General features: G+C 37.6%; 1 protein-coding gene across 2 annotated transcripts in view; it reads left to right on the forward strand.

The window, feature by feature from the left end:
• The first annotated feature begins 66 nt into the window (after nt 1-66).
• Nucleotides 67-27,410, forward strand: part of vps9d1 (VPS9 domain containing 1) — a 38,139-nt gene continuing 10,795 nt past the window's right edge. Inside the window, exons 1-14 of one of the 2 annotated variants that reach the window (XM_042496572.1) lie at nt 67-207; nt 2,032-2,104; nt 5,132-5,335; nt 6,065-6,230; nt 7,664-7,775; nt 12,138-12,200; nt 12,631-12,683; nt 14,364-14,451; nt 14,723-14,808; nt 17,943-18,091; nt 19,315-19,677; nt 20,465-20,594; nt 24,669-24,874; nt 25,818-25,902. In XM_042496572.1, the coding sequence (XP_042352506.1) occupies nt 115-207; nt 2,032-2,104; nt 5,132-5,335; nt 6,065-6,230; nt 7,664-7,775; nt 12,138-12,200; nt 12,631-12,683; nt 14,364-14,451; nt 14,723-14,808; nt 17,943-18,091; nt 19,315-19,677; nt 20,465-20,594; nt 24,669-24,874; nt 25,818-25,902 (1,871 nt within the window). In that variant the 5' untranslated portion in view covers nt 67-114. Of the gene's footprint in view, nt 314-2,031; nt 2,105-5,131; nt 5,336-6,064; nt 6,231-7,663; nt 7,776-12,137; nt 12,201-12,630; nt 12,684-14,363; nt 14,452-14,722; nt 14,809-17,942; nt 18,092-19,314; nt 19,678-20,464; nt 20,595-24,668; nt 24,875-25,817; nt 25,903-27,410 lie in introns of both variants that reach the window. The other variant, XM_042496571.1, reaches the window with a different exon arrangement.

Below are 27,410 nucleotides of genomic sequence, written 5' to 3' on the forward strand. Positions count from 1 at the left end.
GGCAGTATACGCCTGTGAATGTGTATATGAGTGCCGTGACCGGACAAAAGGACGAGGAAGAAGAAGGAAGAAGGGAAGAAAAGAAGAAGAAGAAGAAGAGGATCCGGACTGACCATGGCTACAGCTGACAGCGGGGTGAAGCCCCTTCAAAGTGCCATGAAAATGGCAACAGTAGCAATACAGCTGGACGGAGAGAACAGACACAGGGTAAAGAGCCGCACCGCTGGACAGCAGAGACACCGCGGAGGTTTATCCGCACAGGAAGCGGGCAGGAGGGATGTAAACAGACGGAGGGGGCGGGAACCGTCAGAGGGTTAGCTAGCTACGCTGTCACTTAACCACCGAGGTGTTTTGTTTTTATAGCCTCAGGGCTGCTGCCACAGTCATTTAACAGCTAAAAGCTTTTAATCTTTATTCTACAAAATTAACTTTTCAGTAAATATATGAACACCCTACCTTTATTACTGAATACTCACTGTTAATATCACTAATGTAAATTTACGAGAAGTTTAGTTTGTTATTCTCAAGGCACGAGTGTCTCTTTTAACCCTTTTAGACCTTTTAGAGCAAATTTCTTTTATAAAGATGGGAATTATTATAATTCTGCAACATAATTTTAAATATGATTATAGTAAATATATGCTTTCCCCCCCGAGAATATTTATTTTGGGAAGGTGGGAAGAAGCAAATGAGCAGTGAAAGAAGAAAAAATAGTAGGAAAAATAGTAAATAACAAATACAAGAAAATAACAGGAAAATTATTTTAAAAAAAGAAACAAATACACAGGGAAAATGAAAGAAAATTGATATGTAAAATGATAATTGCAAATGAAGTTTTTCCCTATCTAAAAACAAATAAATGAAAATAGAAGAAAATAACCAGAAAATTAGAACGTTTTTTTCTTTCTCCGCCCATTTCGAACATGATTCTCTAAATCTACAAATTCATTGCATGTTGTTGAATATATCTTACTAAGTAGCTCATTGCCTTTTCCCCATGTTTTTAAATTCAATTGCACCAATTCGCTCAAGGTTCAAATAATTGTAAAATACAACTGAAAGCAGCACAAGAAAAAGTGATGTCGTTCCAGGTTTCAAATGGTTAATACTAAATCAATAAAACATGCTAATAATCACTGTAGGGTGTTTTTATTTCAGGTTTTTATAAAAATGTTTGATCACTAAATGGAGTTAGATTTGCACAACTCGTAAGAATACAGATAGATTATATTCCTATTAGGCCACATTGTATTAGATATGTTGACACAATAATGTGCCTCAAATATTGCACTAAAGTTTTATCATAACAGCAATATAGTAGATTCTGTTATAAGCATGGGAGATTTTAAAAACAGTATTAAGGACCTTTTGAACACATAATGCACATTTCTGAGCGCTGCTAATTTAACTGGTAGTTGTAAATTGGCTGTTTTAAGTCTGTTGCTTGTTGCTTGTGTGTGAATTTTTATACTGTCTGCTCTTGTGTTTTAAGTCTGTTCTTTTATGTAAAATTCCTAATAATGGAGAGTAAATATAAATTTTAGTTATTAAGGTATCAAGTCAATTAGGACATTTGCCACTAGATATCTGTAATTTTGCCTCACTTCAGTCTTCTTCTCTCATTGCTCCATCAAATAGCTCTACACAATGGCACATATTTTGGCACTATATTTTATTTAATATCTCTTAACAAACCACATTTTGGGGTTTCCCACACATTCATTTATTTGTGGCGGGCAACTACGATTAAAACATCTGCTGCCACATACAGATTTTCCAGCGCTATTGAATATATATACTGTGCTGTTACTTGTGCTTGCACCTCACTGTCGAAGCGCCAAGTTTACTGTTTTTACAGACGGAGCAGCAGAACACCAGGTGCACTGAAAGCGAAACAGCCGTTCATTGTGCTAGGTCTAAAAATTTGCAGTAGTTGGCAGTAGTGATTATTATTATTATTGTTGTTGTTGTTGTTATGTTTACTGTTTACTACAGTATTAATAAGATACTGCATGCTTGGTCTCTCTGCAGGAAGCTTACTGTGAATACCTCAGGACCATCAACTACATATCACATGCACTTTTGGAGGAAGCTGGCTCACCAAGTAAGATTTGGGTGGTGCTGTGGATGTGACTGATGATCGAATACAAACTGAGTCTGCGAATCAGGATTTTCAGTGGTGATCCAGAATTATAACCCAAGTAATTTAGTAGATTGCATATAATCTTTGCATATAATGCGATACACAATAATCATTTAAGATCACCTTTTTTTTTTTTTATCAGTGGTGTCATCGGGGCTCTGCAGGTACAGATTCTGTGTAGGCCAGAATCCTTTATGATAAATATCTAACCTCATGATTGGTTTCCCCTCAGTGTGTTAACTCAAGTTTGTATAATGTATAGGATTGTCCAGTGGGCCTCAAATAAAGGCAGCATTTTAGACTGATCCAGTGTTGTAGCAACATGCTGTTTTACGCCTTTACTGTGGTCCTTAGGTTTCTTTTTTTATTTTGTGCGAGCTTATCGTAGAAAATTCTTATCTTTAAAATATAGCATCTTAGAAAAGCAGAGACTTTATGAATTCTCTAATGTGAAGTGGTCAGGTAAGACACTGTAGGCATCTTCTATCATCCACAATGGGGTGCTGTGGATTCTATACTGTATACTCTTTTGTTTGCTCTTTTTACTGTATATTCTGCTGATTTGTCTTTTTTAGGGGATTTTACTTGCATGGGCACAAATTTGCGTTAAATTTAAAAGATGTTGAAATAGAGGCTAACCATGTTAGTGACATCAAACCTCTATCAAAAATCCTCAGCCCTCCAACAGCCTCTAGTGGCAACCGAAAGAAACTGCAACATGATGCATTCAGAAGTACGTTTACCTTGAACATCTGTTAAAATGTCACTTGTCACTCTCTTTAACCTTCATGTGTAACCTACATTTACAAAGACATCAATATTATACAGCTATTGATTTTTACTTGTTACTCAAAGACACACTCTCTGATTTTTATTACTGAACTCAGTCTGGCCCCCAAACCCAAAATTGCCCTTCCAGTTTATTGTTTAGGAAAACTCACATTTAAGTAAAGGCTGGGGAAAATCAATACAATATAGTATGGGGATATTTTGCATGGCAATATTATATTAATACACGCATGCAGAGTGTTGATTTTGTTTATTATACAAGTTATTAATATTGAAAATAAAAATTAAACATTTGGTAGCCTGCTAGAATAATAAAAATGGTTGCTTTTTTTAGTTTACTAGATACATTTTGCTGCAGTAAAAACAACTGAAGTGAGATAAACAGACTGAAAACATAATTGTATGTGATAAGACAGGCCTTTAAAGTTCTGGATATCAAACCCCAAACTTATCATCACTGCAATATGCTGCCTAAGTATGGTCTCCAAAGCTGGCAAAACTTGTCTAAATTTCATTACACCTGCCTGATATATACAATTTTTCATGGTTTAGTATCGTCATAATACAGAAAACTCGTAATGACAGGTGAACCAGATGTACGACCTTAAAAGACGTTGTAGGAGGAAAAGCTCATTTGACCAGTTAGCTTTTACAATGAGAGTCTTCCAGACATGGAACACACTTTGGTACATACAGTATAAGTTGCAGTACTACATAACACTCCTTTATACACAATCTTAAAATCTGGCTAATAAGCAACCAGGTGTGTCATCATACAGATCCTTCACATGCCTCGCTGTCTGTCCTCATCTGTCTAGCTGTCTGTCTGTATGTTTGTATAGTCTTTGCTCTATACCTGTCTTTACATGTGCACTGCATGGAGTCAAACTGCTTTACTGCAGACTGTGTGATGTCTGCTAATTGCTTCTGTCTTGCTGTAAATAACTGTGTCCTGTCTGCTTATGCTTATGTCTTGTGCATAACTGTTTCTTGCCTGTTAATTTGTATATCTTGTTGTACATAATGTGTCTGCTGGCTAATTGCTTATTTGCTGTCATGTAGGATTTTCTGCTTCCTGTGCTTTTAATGTGCTAACCAATTGGGTTATTTTTACATTAATGTTTTCATTCATGCTTGTAATTGTTTGCATGCTTTGATGTATTTCTGTTTTAGTGGCTATCTTAACACCTGACCCATGGACAACAGTTAAAGATTAGCCTTTGGCTAACACCGGAACATTTACAGAGATTTTGTGCACTGTCCTTTTAAAAAATAAAATAAGATAAAATCATGAATCAAATCACAAATGTTTGCAAATTTTGACTGCGGAGACAAAATTTTGTTGAAAAAAGAAAATATATCAGAGTTTATATTTGATAATTCTTAGCATATGGCAACACAAATACAATGAGAAATGATGATAAATAATTAAAACAATAAATTAATTAAAAATAGTAATAATTTAATTCAAATTTAGTATAAATTAATCTTTTAATTAAAAAAAAACTTTAATTTTGTATTGTGACTGAAGTATGATGATAATATTTTATTGTGGGGCCTTTGATGATTCCCGTCCATGCAGTTTAGATATTACATATTGTTTTTCACAATAATTGAAATTACTACATAATTTAAAAATGGGTAGAAAAAAAGAAAAATATTCATACATACTGTAAGTACATGCTAAGAGGCAGTACATATAGTAAAAAAGTGGGAGGAGGGGTAAGGTGAGAAAAATGTGAATAAAGGAGCAACTTACCTATATGTTTAAGTGTAATGAAATCCCACAAAATCATCATGTGATGTAATGCAGTTATGTAACCAGTTGCTGTATTTGACTGTTGGGGTACTGTTATCAACCCACAAGTTGCAATATTCAAACTATTCAAATGATTTGTGCATGGTCAGATCTCTTCTGGACTATGAGACTGATAAGAGAGTTAAAGACCGAGAGAAAATCCTATAAGGTTTGAACATGCGGCAGTCAATGAGCACTTCAGGCTTGCCTCATGCAGACAAGCAGAGCACAAGCAGCACAGCATAGTTAATAATTCCAGACAGACTTGAACCAATCATCTTGAATACAGTAGCTGTTTGTTGGGATGAAATTGAATCAGATCTCAAATGCCATGAGGTGACCTGCATTAGACCAATCACCCAGGAGTGACTTTCACTGTCTTCTCTGTCTCTCTGTCTCAGCCTCAGAGGACAAGGTCATGGTAGCCGTGGATGAGGAGCGGATGTTGAGGCTGGCTGAGCAGTGTCTGGAGCGAGCCAAGTCATTTTTAGGGAAGAGAGCTGAACCCCCTGACCTCTCAGCCTCCGTCTCTGCTACCAGTGCATCTTGCCAATCAGAGCCCCCTCAGACAGCTGTCCTCCCAGCCGCCAATGCTGCTAACACTGGTGAATGCAATCCCTTCAATTAGAAGTGTTTCATTTATTAGCGTACCAGCAGCCCTTTTTAAACAGATCGTGTTATAGGGCCACTACAAAGTCCCTTCTTTACGCTGCCTTTGCATTTTTACACAAAACCAAATGACAGCGGCATCCTGCTGCTCCAGTGTGTGACTATAGACAGCATGCCGGCATCATGGAACCAAAAGAAGTGGAGGGGTGTGATGTTTAACATAACAGTGTTGTGTGACATACAGCATATGCGCCGGCAGTGCTTACTAAACAAAAACAATGGCATAACATGTCAATCACAATCATTTACCCTCTCTGTTATATAGCAGCTAATCTCGTCCTCTGCTTGGAAGGTAAAGAGCTTCCAGACCTCATTGTTTTGCCAATTTGTGGACATTTACGACTGTTGTTATTCTTCTTTGAGTTAGCCGTTAAGTGCTACTAGCTGCTTTTTGAATCCTGGTTTGCACGCACAACACATCGTCAAAACATCTCACCCATTCTGTCCATGGTCCCTTCCTGCCGACTGTCCTGTTTATGTAGACACAGTTGCAGCTCTTTTACTACCTCCAATGGCGGCTTAATTCCTGCCTTGAACAGGGGCTATTCCATCATTGCTAACATAGAGCCTACATCACGGCTCACAAATCATTATGAGTCATGTGATTTTTTTTCTTTAAGCCAATCACCACTTTCTGTCTCTCTGTTTCACTTCTACTATCACAGTTCCTCCATCTGATACTCCCATTGACACAGGGCGTAAAGCAACCAGCCCAACAAAGACCGGTCACCGCAGGGTGTTGTCAGATGGCAGCAAGGAGCTCTCCCCTTTTTTGCCTCCGGAAGTCTTCCAGAAACAACAAACAGTGGAGTCACAGGACATGAGCAGAAAGTAGGGGCCTTTTTAACTTAATGTTTATCGAGTAAAAAAAGCACATTTTTAAATTATTACAACATATTTTCTTTTAAATTCTGCTGAATGAGAATCCAAAACTTGTACTCTATATAGATTTTCTATACCTCCCTGTCCCTCTCCTCCCCGTTTCATGCCAACTTAATCTGTACTTTCCACATTCATATTCAAAACACAAATCCTGGCACATTGTCATTCCTACCCTGATCCACTGCCCTCCACCCCCTCTTCAGCACATCACTGCTCTCTATTGGACAGAACCATCCAGAAACAGTGCGCTCATGAAACCATTAGTTACCCCCCAAAAAAATAAAAACAACAACAAAACAAACAAGCACAATAAGAAACGTCCAGATTAGACATGACATAAAAACCATTACCCTGACCACAGCGACCCAAATTTTCCATCAGATCCTCAGAAAGCTACTCAAAAACTTGTTTGAAAGTTTCTCAAGCAAGCCCAGCTAACTCCAGGCCTCCTCCATGACATTTGGCCTTTTTAAAAATAATTAATTAATAAATTAATTTTTAATCAAGGAGGGCAAATATTGCTGCATTCATTGAGAGACTCCTCTGAAGTGAACAGCACAGCAGGGAGTTACTTCTAAAGTCCATTCAGAGCACATTTTGAAATGGCCAAGCAGGTCAAAACAAACGATTTTTACACTCACCGATGGCTCTTAGAGGTTTTCTCAGTCGCCTTACATTTCTTAAATCATCCTTCGCTTTTGAAAAACAGTAAGTGCATGTCTCGAAACAATTTGCACAAACCTGCAGAAGCTTGGAACTCACTCAGATTTCTTAGTTTATCTCTCAAAAGTAAACGTATTTTTTAATGATGGTGCCGTCAGACTGACAAGTCCTTGTGTCATAGTTTACAAACAAGATAGTCAAAATGCTTAGTCATGTTGTCAATACAACGGTGAACTCCAGAGCTATTTTTGGATGCACTGAATTTTTGATGATCCTGAAAGAAACATGCACAAGGCTGCACTTTTGTTCTGTATGGCATATAACACTTTCAACAGTACAAAGTTATGCATTACTGGGGGATTGTTTGCAAAAGATTGGACTTGAGTCACAATTACACCTTTACAGTTTGTACTGTTTAAAAAAAAAAAAAAAATTAGAAATGTAAACAACGAAAACACCTTTTAGGCAGAACTGTGCATGCAGTGCTGTAGTGGAGTCTATACCCAAAAATATTGCATTTAACTTGTAAAATCTTGCCGTCACCAGATGTAAATGTTGTAAATGTTTTTCATGAGAACTTCAGCCAAGCTGATTTGAATTATTCAGCAGTGAAAGTGTCTCCATGACTGTCATGCTGACAGGTGCAAAGAGAGATTGTTTTATTTGCCTTTGACACACCCATAACATATTGCATGTGTGTGTGTTTGTGTGCGCTGCAGGGAGCTGACACCCATTGAAGAAGCATCACGTTTGAACCAGAAGTTGAAAGCTAATTATGAAGCCCGTCTGGCAAGGCTAACACCTGGTCAGGCCTACCAGAAGACGTCTTTGGTATGTGTGTGTGTGGGTGGGAGAAGTTTCAGTCTCTGACCACATATGTTTTGGACCTGAGCTGTCGGCCATTTGAAGTTGTCTTGCAGCCAAACACTAATTTGAAAAAATGATACAAAAATATGTTGAATGTGAAACATAAAAAACAACACAAAAAAACACAGAAAGGCATACTCATCTGCTGCAGAGCTGTGTGCACAGCTCTGCTCTGCTGGCAATGGGAAAGGAGTCTCTAACCTATTTTTAGCAGGTTTACCTGTGTTTAAAAAACCTTCTTACATGGGCTAATTTTAGTGAAAAAGGTATTTTAGGTTTTTTTTTTGGCACAATTTGAATGCAAACTTTTAAAGCATTTGTCAATAATAAGCAAGTGTTGATACAGTGGTTTGCGAAAGACAAAACACAAAACAAAACAAAGCATAATCTTCAAACCAAAAGTTCATAGATAAAGAAAGAGTGAGGGTCTGAGTCCAGCAGCCAGAAAAAAGTCAGATAAAGAAAAGAGTTTCAGGGCGTTTCTGTCCGTCACAAGCGATTTTGCAAATAGCTTTGGTTTCACTTTCCCATCTGTTGATCTAAGACTTAACCTTTAGATCTTTACATCTATGAATAAAGTGTTTACCCCACAAAATCAAATTGTTTATCAGAAAGTCCAAGGTTTTCTTCTTTGTAAGTACTCCAGCTTTAAGTGCCATCACATTCAGAGGGTCTATCAATATATTTTTTTGAAGCCAGCTCTTAAACGCAAGCCAAAGTTCCTGTTCAGGATCACTTTTGGAGAAAATGTCCTCAACAGTCTAAGTGTTCTTCTCACAGAATCTACAAGTTGTTATCCAAATTAAATTTTAGTTATTTTTTGTTTAACCTTTATTTAACCAGGAATAGTCTAATTGAGATTCAGAATCTCTTTTCCAAGGGAGTCCTGGCTAAGACAGTGGCATGAAGAATTAAAGAACAAGTAGATGAAAAACACTTCAGAAAAAGTTAAAAACAAACTATAAAAATCCACACACAAGCAACAGGCAACAAACTTAAAACAGACTGCAAATTAGCAGCATTCAGAGACCATACATGTGCATCCAGTGTCCAAAAGGGCCTTAATCCTGCTTTTAAAATTCCCCCGGCTGATAAAAGAGTCTAGTTTAAGGTGGCTCAGCAGCTGGCATGAAGATCATGGAGCAAAAATACTAAAAGCACTTTCAGCCAAGATAGTGCAGGCATGAGGAACGACATACTTAAGTCGTCAGTGTGACCAAAAGGTTGCAACCACTGACAATTTTAGGAGTCAGTAAAGAACATAAATAAGAAGACGGTTTCTGTAAAATGGCCTTATAAAGAAAAATGTACCAATATTCCAGTCTACGGTTGGACAGAGAAGACAACTTTGTCATACAAACTGAAGCGATGTGTGCAGAAATCTTTTATGTAAGAAGTAAAGGGATGAATAAATTTCATTCAATAAATGTCACTTCTTTGACCTTTTGTAGGATTGGATAGATTAGGAAAAGGGGCACTACTACAACCCTGAAAATTTTTAGTGAAAGCCTTGCTCTGTCTGTATCTGTGATTTGTCAGTTAGAAAAACACTGCCCAAACTTGTGGGCACGTGATTTCCCAAACTTTCATTTGGAGGCAGAATAGCTTCAACATAAACCTGATGCACGTTTCTGTTCAAGAGGTGGGGTCGACAATTTTAAACGACATAATGTGCGCTTTTATTTTGGATTTCTCGCCGTACTTCCGGCGTTGTTTGCGCTTCTGACGCATCTCGTTGACGGTGAAGGAGTACCTGGCGGAGGGGGAGTGGGCTGCAGAGCACCGCACGGGTTATTTAAGGATATACAACTTTTCAGTCAAAGAATAGAAACTCTTCTTCCGCTCCCATTTACCTCTTTGGCTAAAACTACCTTCAGTCCGAAAAAAAGATGGTAAGCGAGAGACGTGACATTTAATTTGTAATAGTGACGAATAAAATAACGTGTTTCAACCCAGCATAAATTCTGTGTTGTGCTAGAGGTCTTAAATTAATGTTAACTTGTCACTCAGATACGGAAAATGTTTCGGCGTCAAGCGGTGCTCCGTGCGTACTGGAGGAAACTAAAGGCGTTTCTAAAGGTAAATTCATATCTGCTCGCTAACTAACGTGGGTAGGGAGACTTTTTTCACTTCTACCGTGTATGTTAGAGTTAATTTACCGTAAATAATCAGTTTAAAGAGGACATACACGATGGCACAAAGGAGGAACGAAACAGATTAATTAACGTCATGGCCTGTCGCGCAGTATTTATTGTATGTTTTTTGTACATTTACATTTAGTTTTTGCCTGACGCCCATTGAGAGGAGTTTTGTGGCTCCAAAGAAGCAAAAGAGTGAACAGAAAAACGCCCGTGGTGTTATGTTGTTATATTGGGAGTTTAAAAAAGTTCTAGCTGATGCAAACTAACATAGATATCAGCATAGATTTAAGGTATTCAAAATTGGCAGAAATTAGAAAAATGTACAAGAAAATTACTTGTAAATTACTTTAAAAAAATGACCTGGAATAATGCTTAAAAAATTACTATAATTCTGTAACCCATTTTTTTTATATGCATTATAAACATGTTTTGAAAACATGGGAAGAAGGCAATGAGCAACAAAGAAGAAATGACCCCCAAATTAGCAAGAAATTAGTAAAAAGTACAAGAATATTACCTGAAAGTTAAATTTAAATTTAAAATTAGCACAAAAAAGGAAATGACCCAGAAAAGGACCTTGAAAATTTTAATAATAATAAAATAATTAAAATAATTAAAAATTAAAATAAATAAAATAATTTTGATAATTAGCTATAAACATAGTGTTGCCTTAGCTTCTTCTTTTCCCCCTAGACATTTTTCTCCAGCTTTTAAAAAATAATTTTCTAAATCTGATTATTTCTTGCCATTTGTGGAACCTTTCTTTCTTTGCTCATTACTTTTCCCCCCACGTTTTTGAAAGGAATCAAACCAATTTGCAACCAACCAAAATGAAAAGCATCTAAAAGCAGAACAAGAAGATTTGTGGTGCTCCAGGTTTCCAAGGGTGAAATTAAGGAATTATTTTCTAACTTTGGTAATAGAGTTTGGTGGCTTCACATTGGATTTGTTTCACTTTTACCCCAATACATTGATGTTAACTGCCTGACATCTTGTTTCTCCTTGTAATATTTATAGAATGGCCATAAGCTAATCTCTTAGCAAAACAATTCACATATGAATACAACTTTACAGGATAGTTTTGCTTGGTCACATTTCAAAGGGATACACTGCTGATTTTCAACCAAGTTTGCCAGCGCCCAGCTCCCCCTGCTCATCTCCCAGCTGAAATCCTGATTTTTGCCAGCTCTATTGCTCAAACTACAGCTGCATTTTAGTGTACCAGAGCCTCAAAGAGTATAGATTGAGAGGGAGAGAGAGACTCTCTTTACTGTTACTTCAATATCTATTTCAGGCCTAACATGTTTTCAGTAAGTTAGTGTTAAAAATTACTGGGCGCCACACTGTTCCATTTACTGTGAAAACTAGTGCTGAAAATATTAAGATCAAACTTAAACACTTGGCAGAGTTGATCAAACATGAACCAAGATTCTGTCCCTGCGTTGCCTTTCCTCAGCTGAAGTGTTTTCAGAAACATAATTTAGCTTACTAATTAACCATAACTGTATTTCTAGATTGTTTTGTTTCCTGAGCTAAAATTGACGAGCTCTTATTATGTTGCCCACAAGTGGAAGCATTTTTTGGTCAGATGTGGCGCATTGCATTCTAGCAGTTGTAGGTTTTTCTACCTCTTCAGCAAAAAGCAAATGCCACAGTCCTTTGTCTCTGTTTTGTCTGGTTGTATAGAAGCAATTTCTTCTTTTTTTTTTCCAACTTTTTTTATTGGGTTTTGCAGAAGTATACAATTTTATGCACTTCTATGTATAAAGGGTCAAGTATACAAAAATTTCTTTTTTTTAGAAACACAACAGAAGAATAAAGTGGTCACGGAAGGATTGTTGCATACCCAAACAACTTGTGAAAAACTAGAATAACCACAATAAAATAAATGAATAAATTAATCAAAAATAAATAAAATTGGAAAAAGGGGTAGGACTATGACAGAGATAAACAATTTAAGGAGAAAATAGACAGAAAAAAAGAAAGGAAATAAAAGAAACACAGACACATCAGTCAAGTAAAAGTAAACAGCAATAGCAACAGACATCCCAAATAGAAGCAATTTCAAAAGTATTTTCATCTTTCTACTGCATAGACAGCTCGGTTCTAAGAAAAGACCATTTTCCAGCAGTGAAATGCTTCTCTAGTTGCATTAAAGCATTTATTTTCTTTTTTTCCAATGCAGACGCTCTCTCTCCAGAGGCAGATGATGGAGAACCTCATCATAGCCAAAGCCAGGCAGGATGCTGTATCCTTCTGATGTCAGCTGTGTCCTGTTTGAACTGTGTTGTAGAAGTCTCCGTCTTTGTTGTTCTCAACATTTTTCACCCATGCAATGTTTGACGCTTCACTCACATACTGTTATCAATTAGGACTTGATTTGTCCTAATTAATAACATTTTCCAAACTTTCCAAATCCCGTGAGTGTGAGATGTGTGAATAAGGACAAATAGTAAATATTAAATGGGTATGAGATGACATAGAGACCACCTTGGAATAGTTATTGTAAATCATCTTTTGTGGCTGTAAAATATTGATATTTACAGAACATAATGTTTATGTTTGCTGGTTTCTCCTTCACAAGTTAATAATATGATGCCTCTATTTTTAAGTCTAAGACATTATTACTTATAGCTGACCCTGTTTGGAGGTTTCCTTAATGTTTGTTGTAACATTAGCTCCAGCGGAAGATGGAAGAGAGAAGACTGAGACTACAGGAGGAGGCCAACAGGTACACCACGATTTACATAACAAAACTGCACTGAATGAGTTTAAACCTTTTCTGGTTTTTAGCTCTTGTCTTTAGCCTTTAACCACCTCAAAATAGATTATTTACGAATGAACACAAAAACAAAGGGAGCTGACAAAGATATTGTTTGCGTACTTAATATAATTGTCCAAATATTGTGAACTGTATATTCAGTCTTCAAAAGATCATACAGTTTCTCTGTCTCAAGTTAGCTCCCTGCAGCATCTTCTAAACTTTGAAATGAAATTAATGCACTCACACCAATGATACTTAATTTACAGCCTGCAGGCCAAATCTGCCCCCCAGCCATTTTTCAATTCACAAAAAAAATAAAGTAAGTTGTTTCTGTACTTTTAGTATACATAAGGTGCCAGAGTATCCACTCAAAACAACATCAAAAATAGAGCTTGTTTATCAAAAAAGTGCCAGTGGAGGATCCCCTGTTCCCCCAGACAGAGGTGTAGAAACGTCCCAAAATCCTAGAAACATCCATCAGAGAAATGTCCTAAAGTACGAGAAACGTCCTAAAATCAAAGAAATGTCCTAAAATCAAAGAAATGTCCTAAAATGCTTGAGACATGCATTGGGCTGCCTTGCTTGGCCCCTGGCCTCCAGTCATTTTGCAATAAGTGGCCTCAAAGTATTCCTGGCTTACACACTTGCTGCTCCCTAAAGACCCTGTGGCGTTATCTGTCTTTTTTTTCTTATGTAAGGTTGAAGCACTCAATCATTTCTTGGAAACGATTCAGTGAGGTCTGGAAATCATTCAAGTCACACAAGAGTCACACAATTTTAAAGGTTGTTTACAGTCACTTTTTTATTTTTATTTCACAAAGCAACAAAACACTTCAATATCACACAGAGGTAAAACTCTGTTTAACATCTTCAAACTGTGATTTAACGAAGGCTCAGTTAAACTGGATGAAGGCAAGATATGAAAGTCTAGTACATGGACTGTATGTGGCATTCAGTCAACACAGATATGTGAATAAATCAGCATGTCCTTCCTCTGTTGTTTGTATATAGACTTTAGTGATCAAGGCAGTAAACATGCAATGTATATTGTATAACTTACAGACCAATTTATAAAGAAAATGAAAATTATATTAGCTGTTTAGTGATAATGATTTGGTTAATTTTAGATAAACTGGCTTTTTACGCAAACTCAAAACACAAAACCAGGGTTTGCACAGTCATGAAAAATCTGGCAAAGCCATGGAAACCTAACTACTCCCTGAACATTTTGGAATGGGAATTGGAATGGGAATTTTGTTTCCAATATAAATGATTTAAATAAGTCTAATCCTGCTATGAATTCATTAATTTAAAAAAAAAAATGTATTTAAAAAAGGGTATTATATAGTAATGGAAAAAATCAAAACAGATGGTATGGTATAGATGGTTCTTTTAGGGAATGCATGGTCTTCAAAATTTGCCTCAAAGTCATGGAAAAGTCCTGGAAAGGTATTGGTAACAATATGTATGAAACCTGTAAGATGCAGGTTTCATACTATAGCTCCTTAGTGAAGACAAAAAAAGCACCAATGACCCTTGACATTCTTACTCACATGACTATGATGGTAGTACTCCCAAAGTTTGCATGTACAGTGTGCCTGCAAGTAAGGATGTGTAAATATTTTTCTTGTGTTTTTGTCATTACAGGAGATTTGCAGCATCTGGGGCAATGACTGCAGAGGAACAGGAGCAGCGGGTTCTCTATACCAACGTACTGGAATATGAGCAAGACCATGTGAGTTTGTGTCACCATGAATATGACAAGACTAATGATTAAATGGCATAACAATTTACCAGGCAGAAAAGTGATGCCTCTAGTTACTCGTAGTATTCAGAATATGATTAGATGAAATGCCAAAACACAACAACTCAATCTTTTAAATGTCAAATCTGGCTTTGATCAATTTTATAATGATCTGTTAAATTAAAATGAATCCACTCATCAGCATTGTATGGAATTATAGATATAGTTGCCAACAATTTAAAGATTTTATTTTTCTCTTTAGGAATGGCCCAAACTGTGGAAAGCCAACTTGAGGAAGAATCCTGATGATGTCACATTAGTGTCAGGTCTAGTCTCCTACCTGCTCAGGTAACTGCTCGCTACATGACCATTTCAGGGTATTTTAAAGTGATGTCTGTGGTTGTGTTGTTGACCTTCTCCGGCTCTGAAAGTTCTTGTTCATACAAACCATAGAAATAGCATGTGAGTAGAACAGCAGCTGATATAATGTGTACTGTTGCAACTTTTGTAGTGGACTAACTTCTGTACACACAAACAGACATGTGGCAAGTCACAAACTAGCTGAGGTAAAGTCTTGCACTAAAAGCCAAATGAGCAAGCGAGAAGTAGCATCTGTTTTTCTTCCAAAAAGCAGTTCATTACTTTTAAATTATCTCCCTTATTTTTTCCCCTTTGCCAATCATTGCATGTCTGTTGAAACATGTAAACTGAAGCTATAGCTGCCTTAGAAGAACGAGTAATTAGATTAGGTTATAGAAAAGATAATTATTATTATTATTTGGTGAATTAAGGGTTTACTCCCATCAAACCAAATTTGCTGATTCTTGGAACATTTTGCTACCTAACTAACAAGATAACCAACAGGACTAACTACGACCGTTTTGGTGAGTTTTATTTTGTTTCTGTTCAGGTTGAATAAAGTTTTTGGATGTTAATCTTAGTTTGGTGAAAGAGAAAAACTTATTGGTGTACAGTTGTATTTTGAGTTTTCGAACTACTGAATGTGATGCGCTTAAGTGCCGCAGTGACGTGTGTTGTCAAGGTAACAAAAATCGTACATTTCTTTTGTACTTTTCAAATGGCCACAGCAAATAGTTCAATGTCTGTTCTACACTCGTTCTATTTCTGTGATACAACAATTGCAGAATATTTTCATAAAAACTAAACTTCAATATGACAGCGTAACTTGATTGTAGACCCTGGTTCCCGATCGGTTTTGAGGGCTCAATTGGTGTTCAAACAGCTTGAATCTGCATTTCAGCCAGAGATTCTCCATGATACTATCAATTAGGAATACAACACATGCTGATACAGTTGGGGTCGACGATGTTTTTTTCAGGGCTGATACTGATGATTATTAATCAAGGAGACTGATAAACTGATATTTGCAACTGAAGTGTATCTGGTGGCATCTCTTGTGCGCATCCAGGCACTGTCTCACTCCCTGTTTCCCTCCTTACAGTTCTTATACACATTAAACCCACATTAAACTGGAGTTAAAGCACATCAATACCTACATTTTTTGTGTTTTTATATTCTTTGAGGCCATAGCAGAATGTTATTAGTGGAAACTCTGGCTGTTTTTGCAACTTGAGTGGCTTGTGATGTTTATTCCAACCTCAGTAATTTCTGCCTCCTTATGTTGTTACACACAGCTCCCTGTACTCACCGCTGCAGCCCCAGGCAGCGTTCATCTTTCAGAGGCACAGTAACCTTCTGTAGTGTTGATGGGCAAATTAATTTTTTTTATTTGGAATCTGACAAAAAACATAATGATTCGCCTAATCTTAAAAATGCTGAATAACAGCCAATAATCGGTCCGCCTCTATCATACAGCCATCATACTTAAAGATATAGCAGTGTTTATATTTAGAAACTAATCTGAATGACAGCTTTTGTTTTGTCATCACACCAATTGATTTTCTGATGTGTCCAAAAGGTCGATTCAGTCTTGCTTGGTTGTGTTGCATCAGCCCTGTCAATACTGGATGGTTCAGAAGTGTTTGTGTTTCCCTTTTGTTATCTTCAGAGATGGCTCAGGTTAGCATGACACAAGATTGAAATTACATACTCTTAAGGGAATACATCACACCCCAAATAATCATTTGTTTGTCAATTACTCACTTTTGTAAAGAAAACTTTGTTTTTCTGTCATGCCTCCATGGTGAATGAAGAATCCAAAAAAAAGAGAACATTCCCGATTTATTGACCGTCTCAGGCGCTGATGAGTAGCGAGCCTGCCCTTTTATGCAGAAGTGTTTTGAATAGCAGATATGCCTGTGTTTGCAGAGTACTGAATAAACTGCTGCATAAATATAACCTGGATTATACCGCAGGAGTTGTGTGAGAGTTTGTAAATGGATGTTTTGATAAGTTTTGCTGTTGTTAAATGGGGCCCAGTTTAACTTCAGTTTATCAAGGATGTTAGCCATTTTTGAAATCTTTGTTCACCGTGGAGGCATGTGAGAAAAAAATTTTCTCTCTAAATACTATCTGACTCAGCTTTATGCCAGTCAGCTTTGCTTTGGCAGTTCAATACAAATATTCGTTGATTAGTTTTGCTTTCCATACAAAGTTTTAATGTCTGAATGGGCTCCTTGGGACGTTTAGGGTGACAGCAGCATTCACATAATATAGTTAACAAGCTAACGGTGCTAACAATAAATCCCAAAGGTGCAACAACATTTTTGCAGACACTAGATATCAACAAAAGCTAGACACTGTATCATATTAAGTTGCTGTAAGCTTTGAATTCACCACTTCTAACCCAGCTGCAAAGAGTAGTGTCAGAGTCAGGAGCACTCACTCCGCAGCTATAACTGGGGACCAAAACGTCTCCAGAGGTACACTGCACAGAGAAAAACATCTGCTCAGCTTGGAGCAATCTCAGTCGACTGAGGGGCTTTGATTGATCTTTCGACTCTTCGACTTTCAAGGGGCAGCCTTACTGAATAAAATTTAGGTGAGTTATTGATATACGAATGATCATTTGTGCCAGTGTATGTGTGTATCACACTGGCTAGCTCATCTCCGCTGTTCTACATTGCGCTTATTAACAGGTTGCCGCTGATATTGGGACAGTATCAGCAGCACATATCTGGTCCCCCCTGAATTTCGCATAGAGCTCCTTTAAATCAATTAACTACAAAAATCTGTTTGTGCTCAAATATGTATGTCGTTCATTCCAGTCTTCCTTACCTTTAATTGTTCAAGCATCCTAAAAATATATATAATATTTGTCGGGAAAAAAGGAAAAGTTATGGTCTGCAACATTTTATATATATATCAGTGTTTTAAAAAAGGGAAATCAGTGTAAACACATTCCTTAAATACCCCAATTGCTGTCTCTAATTTTTAATTTGTTTCTAATTTACATACAATATATATATGATTGGACATGCAGTCATCATATCATTTGTAACTGGACATGTCACATTTTCAGGTCAAACGAGCATCAGCTAACATTTATATTTTGTCCTCAGCCAGTCTGACCACCCAGTGGTGAAGCTGCTGAGGAAATACCAGTACCGAATTTACAACAGGCTCTACCCCATCGTCAGTAAAGGCTTTCCCCGGAGTCCTGCCCTGCCGCTTAGGCCTTCTCGCAGCACTCAAAACCTGAATCATCCAGGTAGGGGCGGAGGCAGGTATTTGTGAGGAGGGCTGATCTGGTAAAGATTTGGTTCACATTTGTCTTGTTCATTTTCACAGCTTCTGACTGTTTTTGTTTTATATCAGGTGATTTTATTCTTAACTTAGGAAATTGCCAACCAGATTAGGAAATTGTATCAGTGAAAGTTAGCCACTATATCCATTCAGATACCAAATATTATTCTTTACTGAGACATGGGAAAATATACAGTATAACGCAAGAAAAGAAGCAGGATTTATACTGTACATCATCTACTAATCCTGATTCGCTAATCATCACTAACCAAATCACTATTAAGACCATTTGTAATTTACTGCTAAGAAATCCATTTGTATTTTTGGGGTGAGGAGACAAGCCATTGTAGAGTTACTTAGTGTCAAAACCGCAAGCATATTAGACGTGCTTTTCCACTTCCATGTCTATAGCACAGCAGATTAGCTCCAGTTTTCATTTTACAGCTGTCTGCACCAGTTCCATGCAGGCTCTCCTCTGAGATGCGTCTTACAGGCCTAACCACGACTTGAAGAGTTTATTTACACTTAAAGTCTATTTCAAGTCTTCAAGTCTCAAAGGAAACTGTGCCATTATGGCAAAATTTTGGATTTGAAGCCAACCAAAGAGGTGAGCTGAAAACATGGACATGGCAACATGTAAACACTGCAGGACAAAAGTCATGGTAGTCACTACACTCTCACTTTGATTTAGGTTAGGATTATATGACGTTCCTTGGATTTTAGGACATTTCTAGGATTTGAAGACATTCCCAAGATTTTAGGACATTTCTTGGAATCTAGGGCATTTCTCAGATTTTAGGAAGTTTTTGGGATTTTAGAGCATTTCTGGGATTTTAGGATCTTTGTGGGATTTCAGGATGTTTCCAGGATTTTAGGGCATTAGGAGCTTAGCTAGGATGTTGGGGATTCCCCATTGGCTTTTTTTTTGTAAATAAACACTATTTTGATGCTGTTTTCATGCACTCTGGCACTTTATGTATCTTTAACGTATAAAAACAATTCCTAGTGTGAATCATTTCATTTTATTTGTGAATTAGAAAATGGTTAGGGGGCCAGTAGGCACTCTATCGGGGGCCAGATTTGATCTGCAGGCCGTAAGTTGAGTGTCACTGGGTTAGATCATGATGACTAATGGATGCTTCATTAGCATTAATGCATTTTTTTATGTGAAAATATTATTGATCATAGAGACCCAGAAGAAATCAACCAGGGGCAGTAGCGTTGGTGGCCAGAGCTTCAGCACCAGCTCGTCACTCTCCCCCTCACTCTCTCACCACCTCCACTCCAACTATGATGATGAGGAAGGGGAGGAGCCTCGAACACAGCTTCCGGTTGATCGGGAGAACTCATTTGAAGATCTGGAGCAGTTCCTGACCCAGTTGGACTGGGCCCCGCCCCACGGCAGCGCAGATGACACCGGCTCAGATTCAGAGCTGACCTGTGATCCTTCAGTGCAGCCAGAGCAGGATGAGGAAAATGTCCAGGAGCTGGAGATGAGAGCACTGAGAGAACACCTGAAGGCAACCGTCAAAGACATTCATATTGCTATTGGTAATTATGATGACAGAGGATGGGAGGTTCGGGTTTGCATGTGTAGAAAGTGTGTTATTTTGTTGATAAAATGTTAATGGCTGAATTTTACACTAACAGTTAGCGATGCCCCAATCTCATCTCAGGCATTGGTATTTGGGCCAAACAAGGTATTTTTGGACTGATCAGGATTGGCTGTATTTAGCTTATAAAGCAGTCCAAACAATTGTTTTATGTCAGCTGTCACACAGGTGTTTTAATTTAATGTATTACATCATGGAGCACACTGTTAGTCAACTCTCCTTCACATAACTTTTTATGTCTCTCATTCTGTTTAACTCTTGTGTGTGTAAGAGCAGCGGCTTTCCACGAAACACCACACACCATAAACAAAAACGCAGTATGAGAATGTTTATTTACGTTATTTACCAGTTATGCAATCGTTTCATTTCAGCTCAGTGTGAGAGACTTGTGTTTTGCATTCAACTATAATGCATGATGTTTCTCCGCCCTGCTTGGTTGAGAGAGGAGGAGTGGAGAGCGGTGCAGAGCTTGAACAACCTCACTCATTACTCACTGCTGCAAGTACAATTAAAGCCAACATTGCTTATCTATGAAGTGTAATCTGCCCAAAAGATGTGAGGATAAATTGAATTGGGACTCAGTATTGGCAGATACTCAACATTAAATGACTGGGATGTGGATCAGGAGTAAAAAAAAAAAAAAAATGTGATCGGGACATCCCTACTTACAATCCATGTGAAAGTTGTTGGATAATAAATGCTGTGGATGTTTCTTTATGTTTCAGATCAGCTTCTGTCACTATGCTTGCTATCCTTTGAGTGTCTAAACACAGCCAGCTCTAAAGACCTGTGCCTCGCCAGCATAGAGGAAGCCTTCTTCACTCCACTGTGGAGCGCCTTGGTGGCTCTTTTCAGGTACTGCAGCCTAAATCCTTGTGACCAAAAACATGTCCTCATGCTTTGAAGTGTTAAGTGTTAAACTTGGTAATTTTTTCTGAGTATTTGCAAATCATTATATGCAGTGTTTATTTATTTATTTTTTGTATAATTATCCTATTTGATTCCAGGATTTCCAATATGGAAGAATACATAACCTGCCAATCCATAGGATATCTGATTTATTTTGGCATTCTGAAAAATACACACCTCAACTGAGAATTGAATTTTTGTTTTACAAATAATAGATATTTATTCTTGAATTTCGTTCCACACTTAATTCACTTTTGGACAAAGACAGAAGGGATGCAGAAGAGAGACTTGTGCCTCTTTTCACCAACAATGAAAGCAGTGTGTTGGTAGCTGCTGGGAGATTTAGAAGTTTGTCTAATTTACTTTCCAAATCATCAGACCTTGAGTTTTCTCTGCTTGGTATGTCCACCTGGTTTGCCACCTGAGATCGAGTTATGCTAGGCATCCTAAAAGAATGTCTATCTTTCTTGACTTGCTGTTGGAATTAAATGCTCTCTTTTACTTTTTAGAGTTTTGAATAAGTTAACTCTTTAAATTCTTAGCTTATTTAAATGACTGCACACCACGCTGCAAGGGGACTCAGCTCCTTCGACCTCTCACGCCGCGCATGCTCTCCAGTGTATGCAGTGTTTCAGTCAGACCTTGATTGGAGTATGACCGTATTTACTCTTCAAAGCACTGTTGATGATCGATTAAACATGCTGGATATTGTCCCTCCCACAGCTCCATGTTTGTTTAGTTACGTGTTTGACTGCATCATTTTTTGGACTAACACAAAAATATGAAATTTCCATACAGCAAGTTCCAGTTTTAAAATTTATCTTGCAGGATAAATCAGTAAGTCAGTTACAGTGAGGGATAACATTTTGAAATGGTAATATCTGAATGCCTGAGGTGTTAAAACTCAGTCTGCAGTTTATAACATACACCCTAGCTAAAACTTTTGCCACACTGCATACGTGAACAAATGTGTGCTATAGGACAACACCTACATTATGGTGGCAGCTTTTACAACTTTATTTAAAAGAAATACTGAATTATTCCTGCTACATGCAAATGAAAATAACAGTATTTGACAAACAGCCAATCAGATTGCAGAAAGCAACAGGCAAACAGCCAGAGTGGCAGCAAATTTGTGCCTTCAGCTTTCATTGCCAACAGATTTGGCCATGCATGATGTTGTTTTCCCACACTTGGGGGGAAATTTATCAATCAAATTTATTGCTAGTTGGCAGCAGAATAAAAAAAATTGCTCAAATCAGTGGCTGCTGGTAGATAGGAAAGAAATAGTGATGTCAAAGGAATCATATGTAAACTACATTTTATTGACTTGCACATGCAAACATGCAGCAGCTTACATAAAGTCAAATGACTGCTCTTTAAATGTTGATACATTATTTGACCTTCTTGCATTTATGAATTGGTTCAGTTGTATTTCACACAGCAAAATCTTGAGTTGCAGTATCAGGCTATGGAGGTTGAGCTCAAATACATTCCCATGAGCTATGTGTCTGTATGTGACTTTTTCCAAAATTAACAGCACTTGTATGTTAATGGTTGACTTGGAAGTGGTCAGAGGCTTCAAGCATTTAGTAATGTTAAGCTTTATCATTATACTGCATTTAAAGCAAATATTAAATCTGGTTGGCATGATTTGTTTCCTAGAATTACAGTGTGAGTCTTGACCAGCATGTGGCAGTGCTACTCTAAGTATGTCAGCCTCTCCCCGGCTTTTGCTTCTGCTTCAGCTACTGCTGGTTTGATTCTCATTTTGTGTACCTCTTCTCATGTTATCATTGGACATATTTCAGTACCATTTACAATGTGACATGCAATTTTCGGTACACTAATAGAGACCTCTTGGTTTTAGAAAGACAAAAGTTTTTTTTCCTCCTAATCAAAAGGTAGTCCACCTTGGTTGTATTTTCTAAATATTTTCATTGTGCCAAAAAAATCTTCATAGACCTCCTTCATTCCTTTTGATATTTTGTGGCAGGGAGAGCAGAGGTATAATCAATAAATCAATAATAATAATAACAATTGCTTGGTTCCAACATTAATTGGAATGCATTGACGCAATAGGTAACGATATAAGCAACTTTGACTCCTGTGTCAAAATCTGTTGTGAAAAAGTTCAGCTATTTGACTTGAGTTCATACCACATTTCCCCCTGTTCATTTGTGCTCCCCCTCTGCCTGGTATGAAAGCCACTGACTTAACAAGTGGGAGGTTCAGTCAGTCTCCCTCTCCCACATCCGGACATAGCCATTTACTTTTTAAAATTTTTAAAGACATTCAAAATAAGACCTCTGCACCATAATCTCTCTCTTTTTTAAAAAAAAAAAATGCCTCCATGCCTGCGACTGCTGTGGCTGGAGGCATTATGTTTTGGGCTGTCTGTAAGTCCACTTGTCTGTATGTATGTCCGGCCCATTCTTGTGAATACAATACCTCAAGAATGCCTGGAGAGGTTTTCTTCAAATTTAGCACAAACGTCCACTTGGGCTCATGGATGAATTGATTAGATTTTAGTGGTCAAAAGTCAAGGTCACAATGGCCTAACATTGGTCTCATTCATGTAGAACTGATATCTCAACCACACCTTGAGACAATTTCTTCACATTTGGCACAAACATTTGAGTAGACTCAAGGAAGAACTGATTAGATTTTGGTAATCAAAAGTCAAGGTCACAGTGACCTAACATTAGTCTCATTCATGTCAAACTGATATCTCAAGAACAGCTTGAGGGGATTTATACAAATTTGACACAAACATTCACTTGAACTCAACAATGAGCTAATTAGAATTTGGTCTTAAAAGGTCAATGTAACTGTGACATTGCATCCATCTTATGTTCGTGAACAAGGATGAACTGATAAGCATTTGGTAGTCAAAGGTCAAGGTCACGATGACCTAATACAACATGTTTTTGGCCATAACTCAAGAACCTTCCAGAACCACCTTGAAACTGTGCTGATTATATAGATTTTTTTGACTTTTTTTTTTATCACCATCAGGGTCATATTGTTATTCTCTGCAGAGATGATTTCCATGAAAAGCTTTTTTCTATGTAGATTTTCCATAGAAGTGTGTTTTTATGATGATAAATTTACTGTTTATGTAAATGCAGTGTTGTCGGTTGGATGGTGACGATTTCGGGGCTGTTTCAGCCAAATAACAAAGAGGGTGATCTCTGTAGGGATCTTTAGCATAATGTTGCCAGAGACTTGATCTCTGATCATGTTATTGGCAAAAACAAAATAACAATAGGGGCAGAGTTGAAAAAGTTACCCATCAAGTCAGTACCAGAAACTTTATTGAAAATACCTTTCTTCTTCCAAAATGCCTGGTAGTGTGCCTCGCATACAAATATCCAATTGTTGACATGCTTTCCCTGCCTGTGTTTTTTAGTCTGATAACCTTATATTCCAACAACAGTCAGACTCTTTAAAAAGACAATTTAACTTATTGTAACACTGTTGTTTCTCTGCCTCCATTATCCATTACTTACAACACGACAGAAAATTTGCCGTATTTCTACCTCAGTTTATATATATTCTGTTTATTCATAGTCATCATAAAAACTCATACATATGTACTACATATTCGTATTTTTGATATCTTTCTGTTCAACAGAGCTTTGCAGTCTCCTACTGTGCCATAACCTCTTGCCGTGCAGTAATATGTATAGGCTCTATTTCTATATTTTTACAGTAAATATACAACATGCCATGTGTGTATTTCAGTTATCCTGTGCAACCATCAATCATTTACATACAGTATCTGTAACAGTGAAAGGTGTATGTAGTGTATTTTGATTTTACATTATTTGATCTTGATTTTTTTGGTAATATATTTATCCTTTTTTAGCACATCAGCTATTTAGTTTTGATCTGAATTGATGATTTTAATTTCAATCTCTTTTTTGCCTTTTTTTCTATTGCTTCTGCCTCTTGAGCTGCTGTGAATTTCCCTGGTGTGTGATACATCAAGTCTTATCTCTTGTCTATCTTTCTCAGGAGGGTCCACAGGGAAAGGGAGCAGGCCTTTGAGACAAGTATGAAGTTGTACCGTGACGCTTCACCTGGAGATGTAGGTGTTCCCTCAAAACTATTCCCCAAAGACCCTGCCACACTTCAAGGTTCCTGTCCATATGAGTCTGCTGTTCAGGAGCTTAAGCTACTCATTAAAGACTGCTGTCCACAGAGGAAGTTGGAATGTATTGGTGAGTCAGCCCGATTGTTTTATTTTTCCTCACACAAGGCTGATTCGGGACAGAGAGCTTCTCTTAGAGAGTATCATTTCAACCCAAAGAAGGCAATCCACCCTTTTCTACCATGACCTCAGCCTTGGTGCTGTCTCTCGTCTTAGCTGCTTCAGACTGTTGTTTTCTCAGAGTATCTGCAAGGTGAAAAGGAGTGAATATAATTTCCTACGCAAAATCTGATTTCAGTCTGCTAAGAGACATTCTGCATTTATGAAGTAACTTGTTTTGTCAGTGGATTGTGCTGCAGCAGGCTGTTCAATCCTTTTTTGTGGTGTGTCAGTGTGCACCATCAGACCTGTTGCTATTGCCAGCTACAGTAGCTAGAAAGCTTATTGTGTCGTCCTGAAATGGGCAAGTGTCAGTTTAGGCAAAAACTTACATTGTGAATTTCATTTAGGTAGATTTTGTATTGGTTAATCCATCAGTCCATATAAACAAATTTACTCAAGGCCAAATCATCTTTACTGGTTTTCCCATAAGTTGGCAGTATGTTAAAGGAGAAATTCGCCATGTTTTGAGGGGATATCCAAGCATTTCCCTTTACAATACTTTTTTCAGTGCCTACATGTACATAGATAAATTGCACCCAAGCTCCTGATGCACCATTTATCATTTATTGACAAAACGTGCAACATTGGTTAGTGTGGGCAGAGTGCAAATCATTCACAGTAACCCGAATTTGATATGTAATTGGATAAATTACTTTTTCCAATGTCATCTGGGACTAATTAACGGAACAGTTGTGTTTTTAATTATAGGAAGACATTTTGCTACATTGCTAAGCTATGAACCATTAGCTGTTTCTTTCTTTCTGTTTACTGTACATTTAGTCTGAGCACAGGCCTTTTACATGGTTTACATGGTTTTACATATTAATTGCATTTGCTGTGTGTTATAACAGTTAGGACATTACGGCTGATCTGTGCCTGCGCTGAGGATTACAGGTGCCTTCACGAGGTTGACTCCACACCCAAAACAGCAGCCATGTGAGTAAATCATATGTTGCAACAAGTGGAAACTTTTTTGGGGGTTTTGGTGTTTGTTACTGCAGGACATTTTACTGGATATGGAAAACCAGTAAAATAATACACCTCATAACATATACTGACATTACAGTGTGATAGTTTATGGGTAAGAAGAGCATACGGATCAGTGCAGGACTGTAGTGTCGTGTTGTTCTTCTAGTTGAATTCCTCCAAAGTATACCTCATTAAACTTCAAAATAAGAGCCCTTTTTCCTTTGACTCTGTGCTTATGATCGGGAGGGAAAGGACTGTCCAGTGGAAATACCCACTTATCATTTAAGGTTTCTGTGCCTTGGAAGCTGCCCTGTCAGGTCTCATCAGTGCACAGCTAAGCCTGGCGCAGCGGGGGCTCTCATAGGTCCATTTCCCCCCTATAGAGTGCCTCTTCCTAGCCAGGCCTAAAAGTGGGTCGTCATGTCTGGGTTTGGAACAGACCCAGGGCCCAACAAGGGGCTTGGGGAAGAAAAGAAAAGAGATGGAGTTTTGTGGAATCCATGATGATGCACAGAGTCAGACAAAGGCTCTGTGGGTTGTAGCACCCATTGTGGAGAACATACAGTGCGGTTTGTGTCAACAACGTTTGACTAAAAACATTTTCCTCTGCGTTAATGTATGTGTGTTCCAATGTGAATCTTCTTGTTTTGGCCTGCACCAATCTGTTGTTAAACCATGCATGCAACCATTTTAGCAGAAATCGGTGATTTATCAATATTTTCTTACTTGAATTTTTTCATACTCTTCAAACATTTAAAACTGCCTCAGACCATGCGTACGCACAAATGACGATGGCCCGGTTTTCTTAAAAAAAAAAAGTAAATACACATCTTATAACTTGATGTAGAGCACATTAAAACAAATATTAGTAAATGAGGCCCATTATCTTGTGTACACATCCGGAGAAAAAAGTTGTGAGGCTCATATAATCAGCCTCATCACTGCCTAGTTTAACTCTCATCTTTAAGTTGGTGAACTGAGAAAATTTCTTGCGTCGTTATTATATAAGCAAAGACTGAGACTTCTGAGAACACACCAAATAAAAGAAACAGTTAGACTGTTAGATTTAGGGGCACTGGGTGGCATCTAGCAGTGAGGATTGCAATCAGCTGAAACTTCTCTCAAATTCCTTCAGTGTTCATTGTACAGGAGTTTTTTTCCATGTCTCATTTTCAAAAAAAGGGTGTATGATTTATAGTGTATGTATGGACAAAAGCTGAAATTGCTGTCCGCCAAAAATAGATGACATGATAGATGACCACAATTCATTTATTTATTCAGGTTTCATTATTGTACAGGTGGTGAAGGTCTGGCGGTTATGTTACTGGAGAGTGTCTGTGATAGCCATAGCGGTGTCTCAGTGCATCCTGTACGCACACAGCCGTGTTGACTGCAGCAATTTTACACACTAAAACTGTATGAAAATAAAAGCTGTACTTGGTAATATTTATATACAGTATTAGAGGATACTATTT

The sequence above is a fragment of the Plectropomus leopardus genome, chromosome 11 (genome assembly GCF_008729295.1).
Source record: "Plectropomus leopardus isolate mb chromosome 11, YSFRI_Pleo_2.0, whole genome shotgun sequence".
NCBI classification, from domain to species: Eukaryota; Metazoa; Chordata; class Actinopteri; order Perciformes; family Serranidae; genus Plectropomus; species Plectropomus leopardus.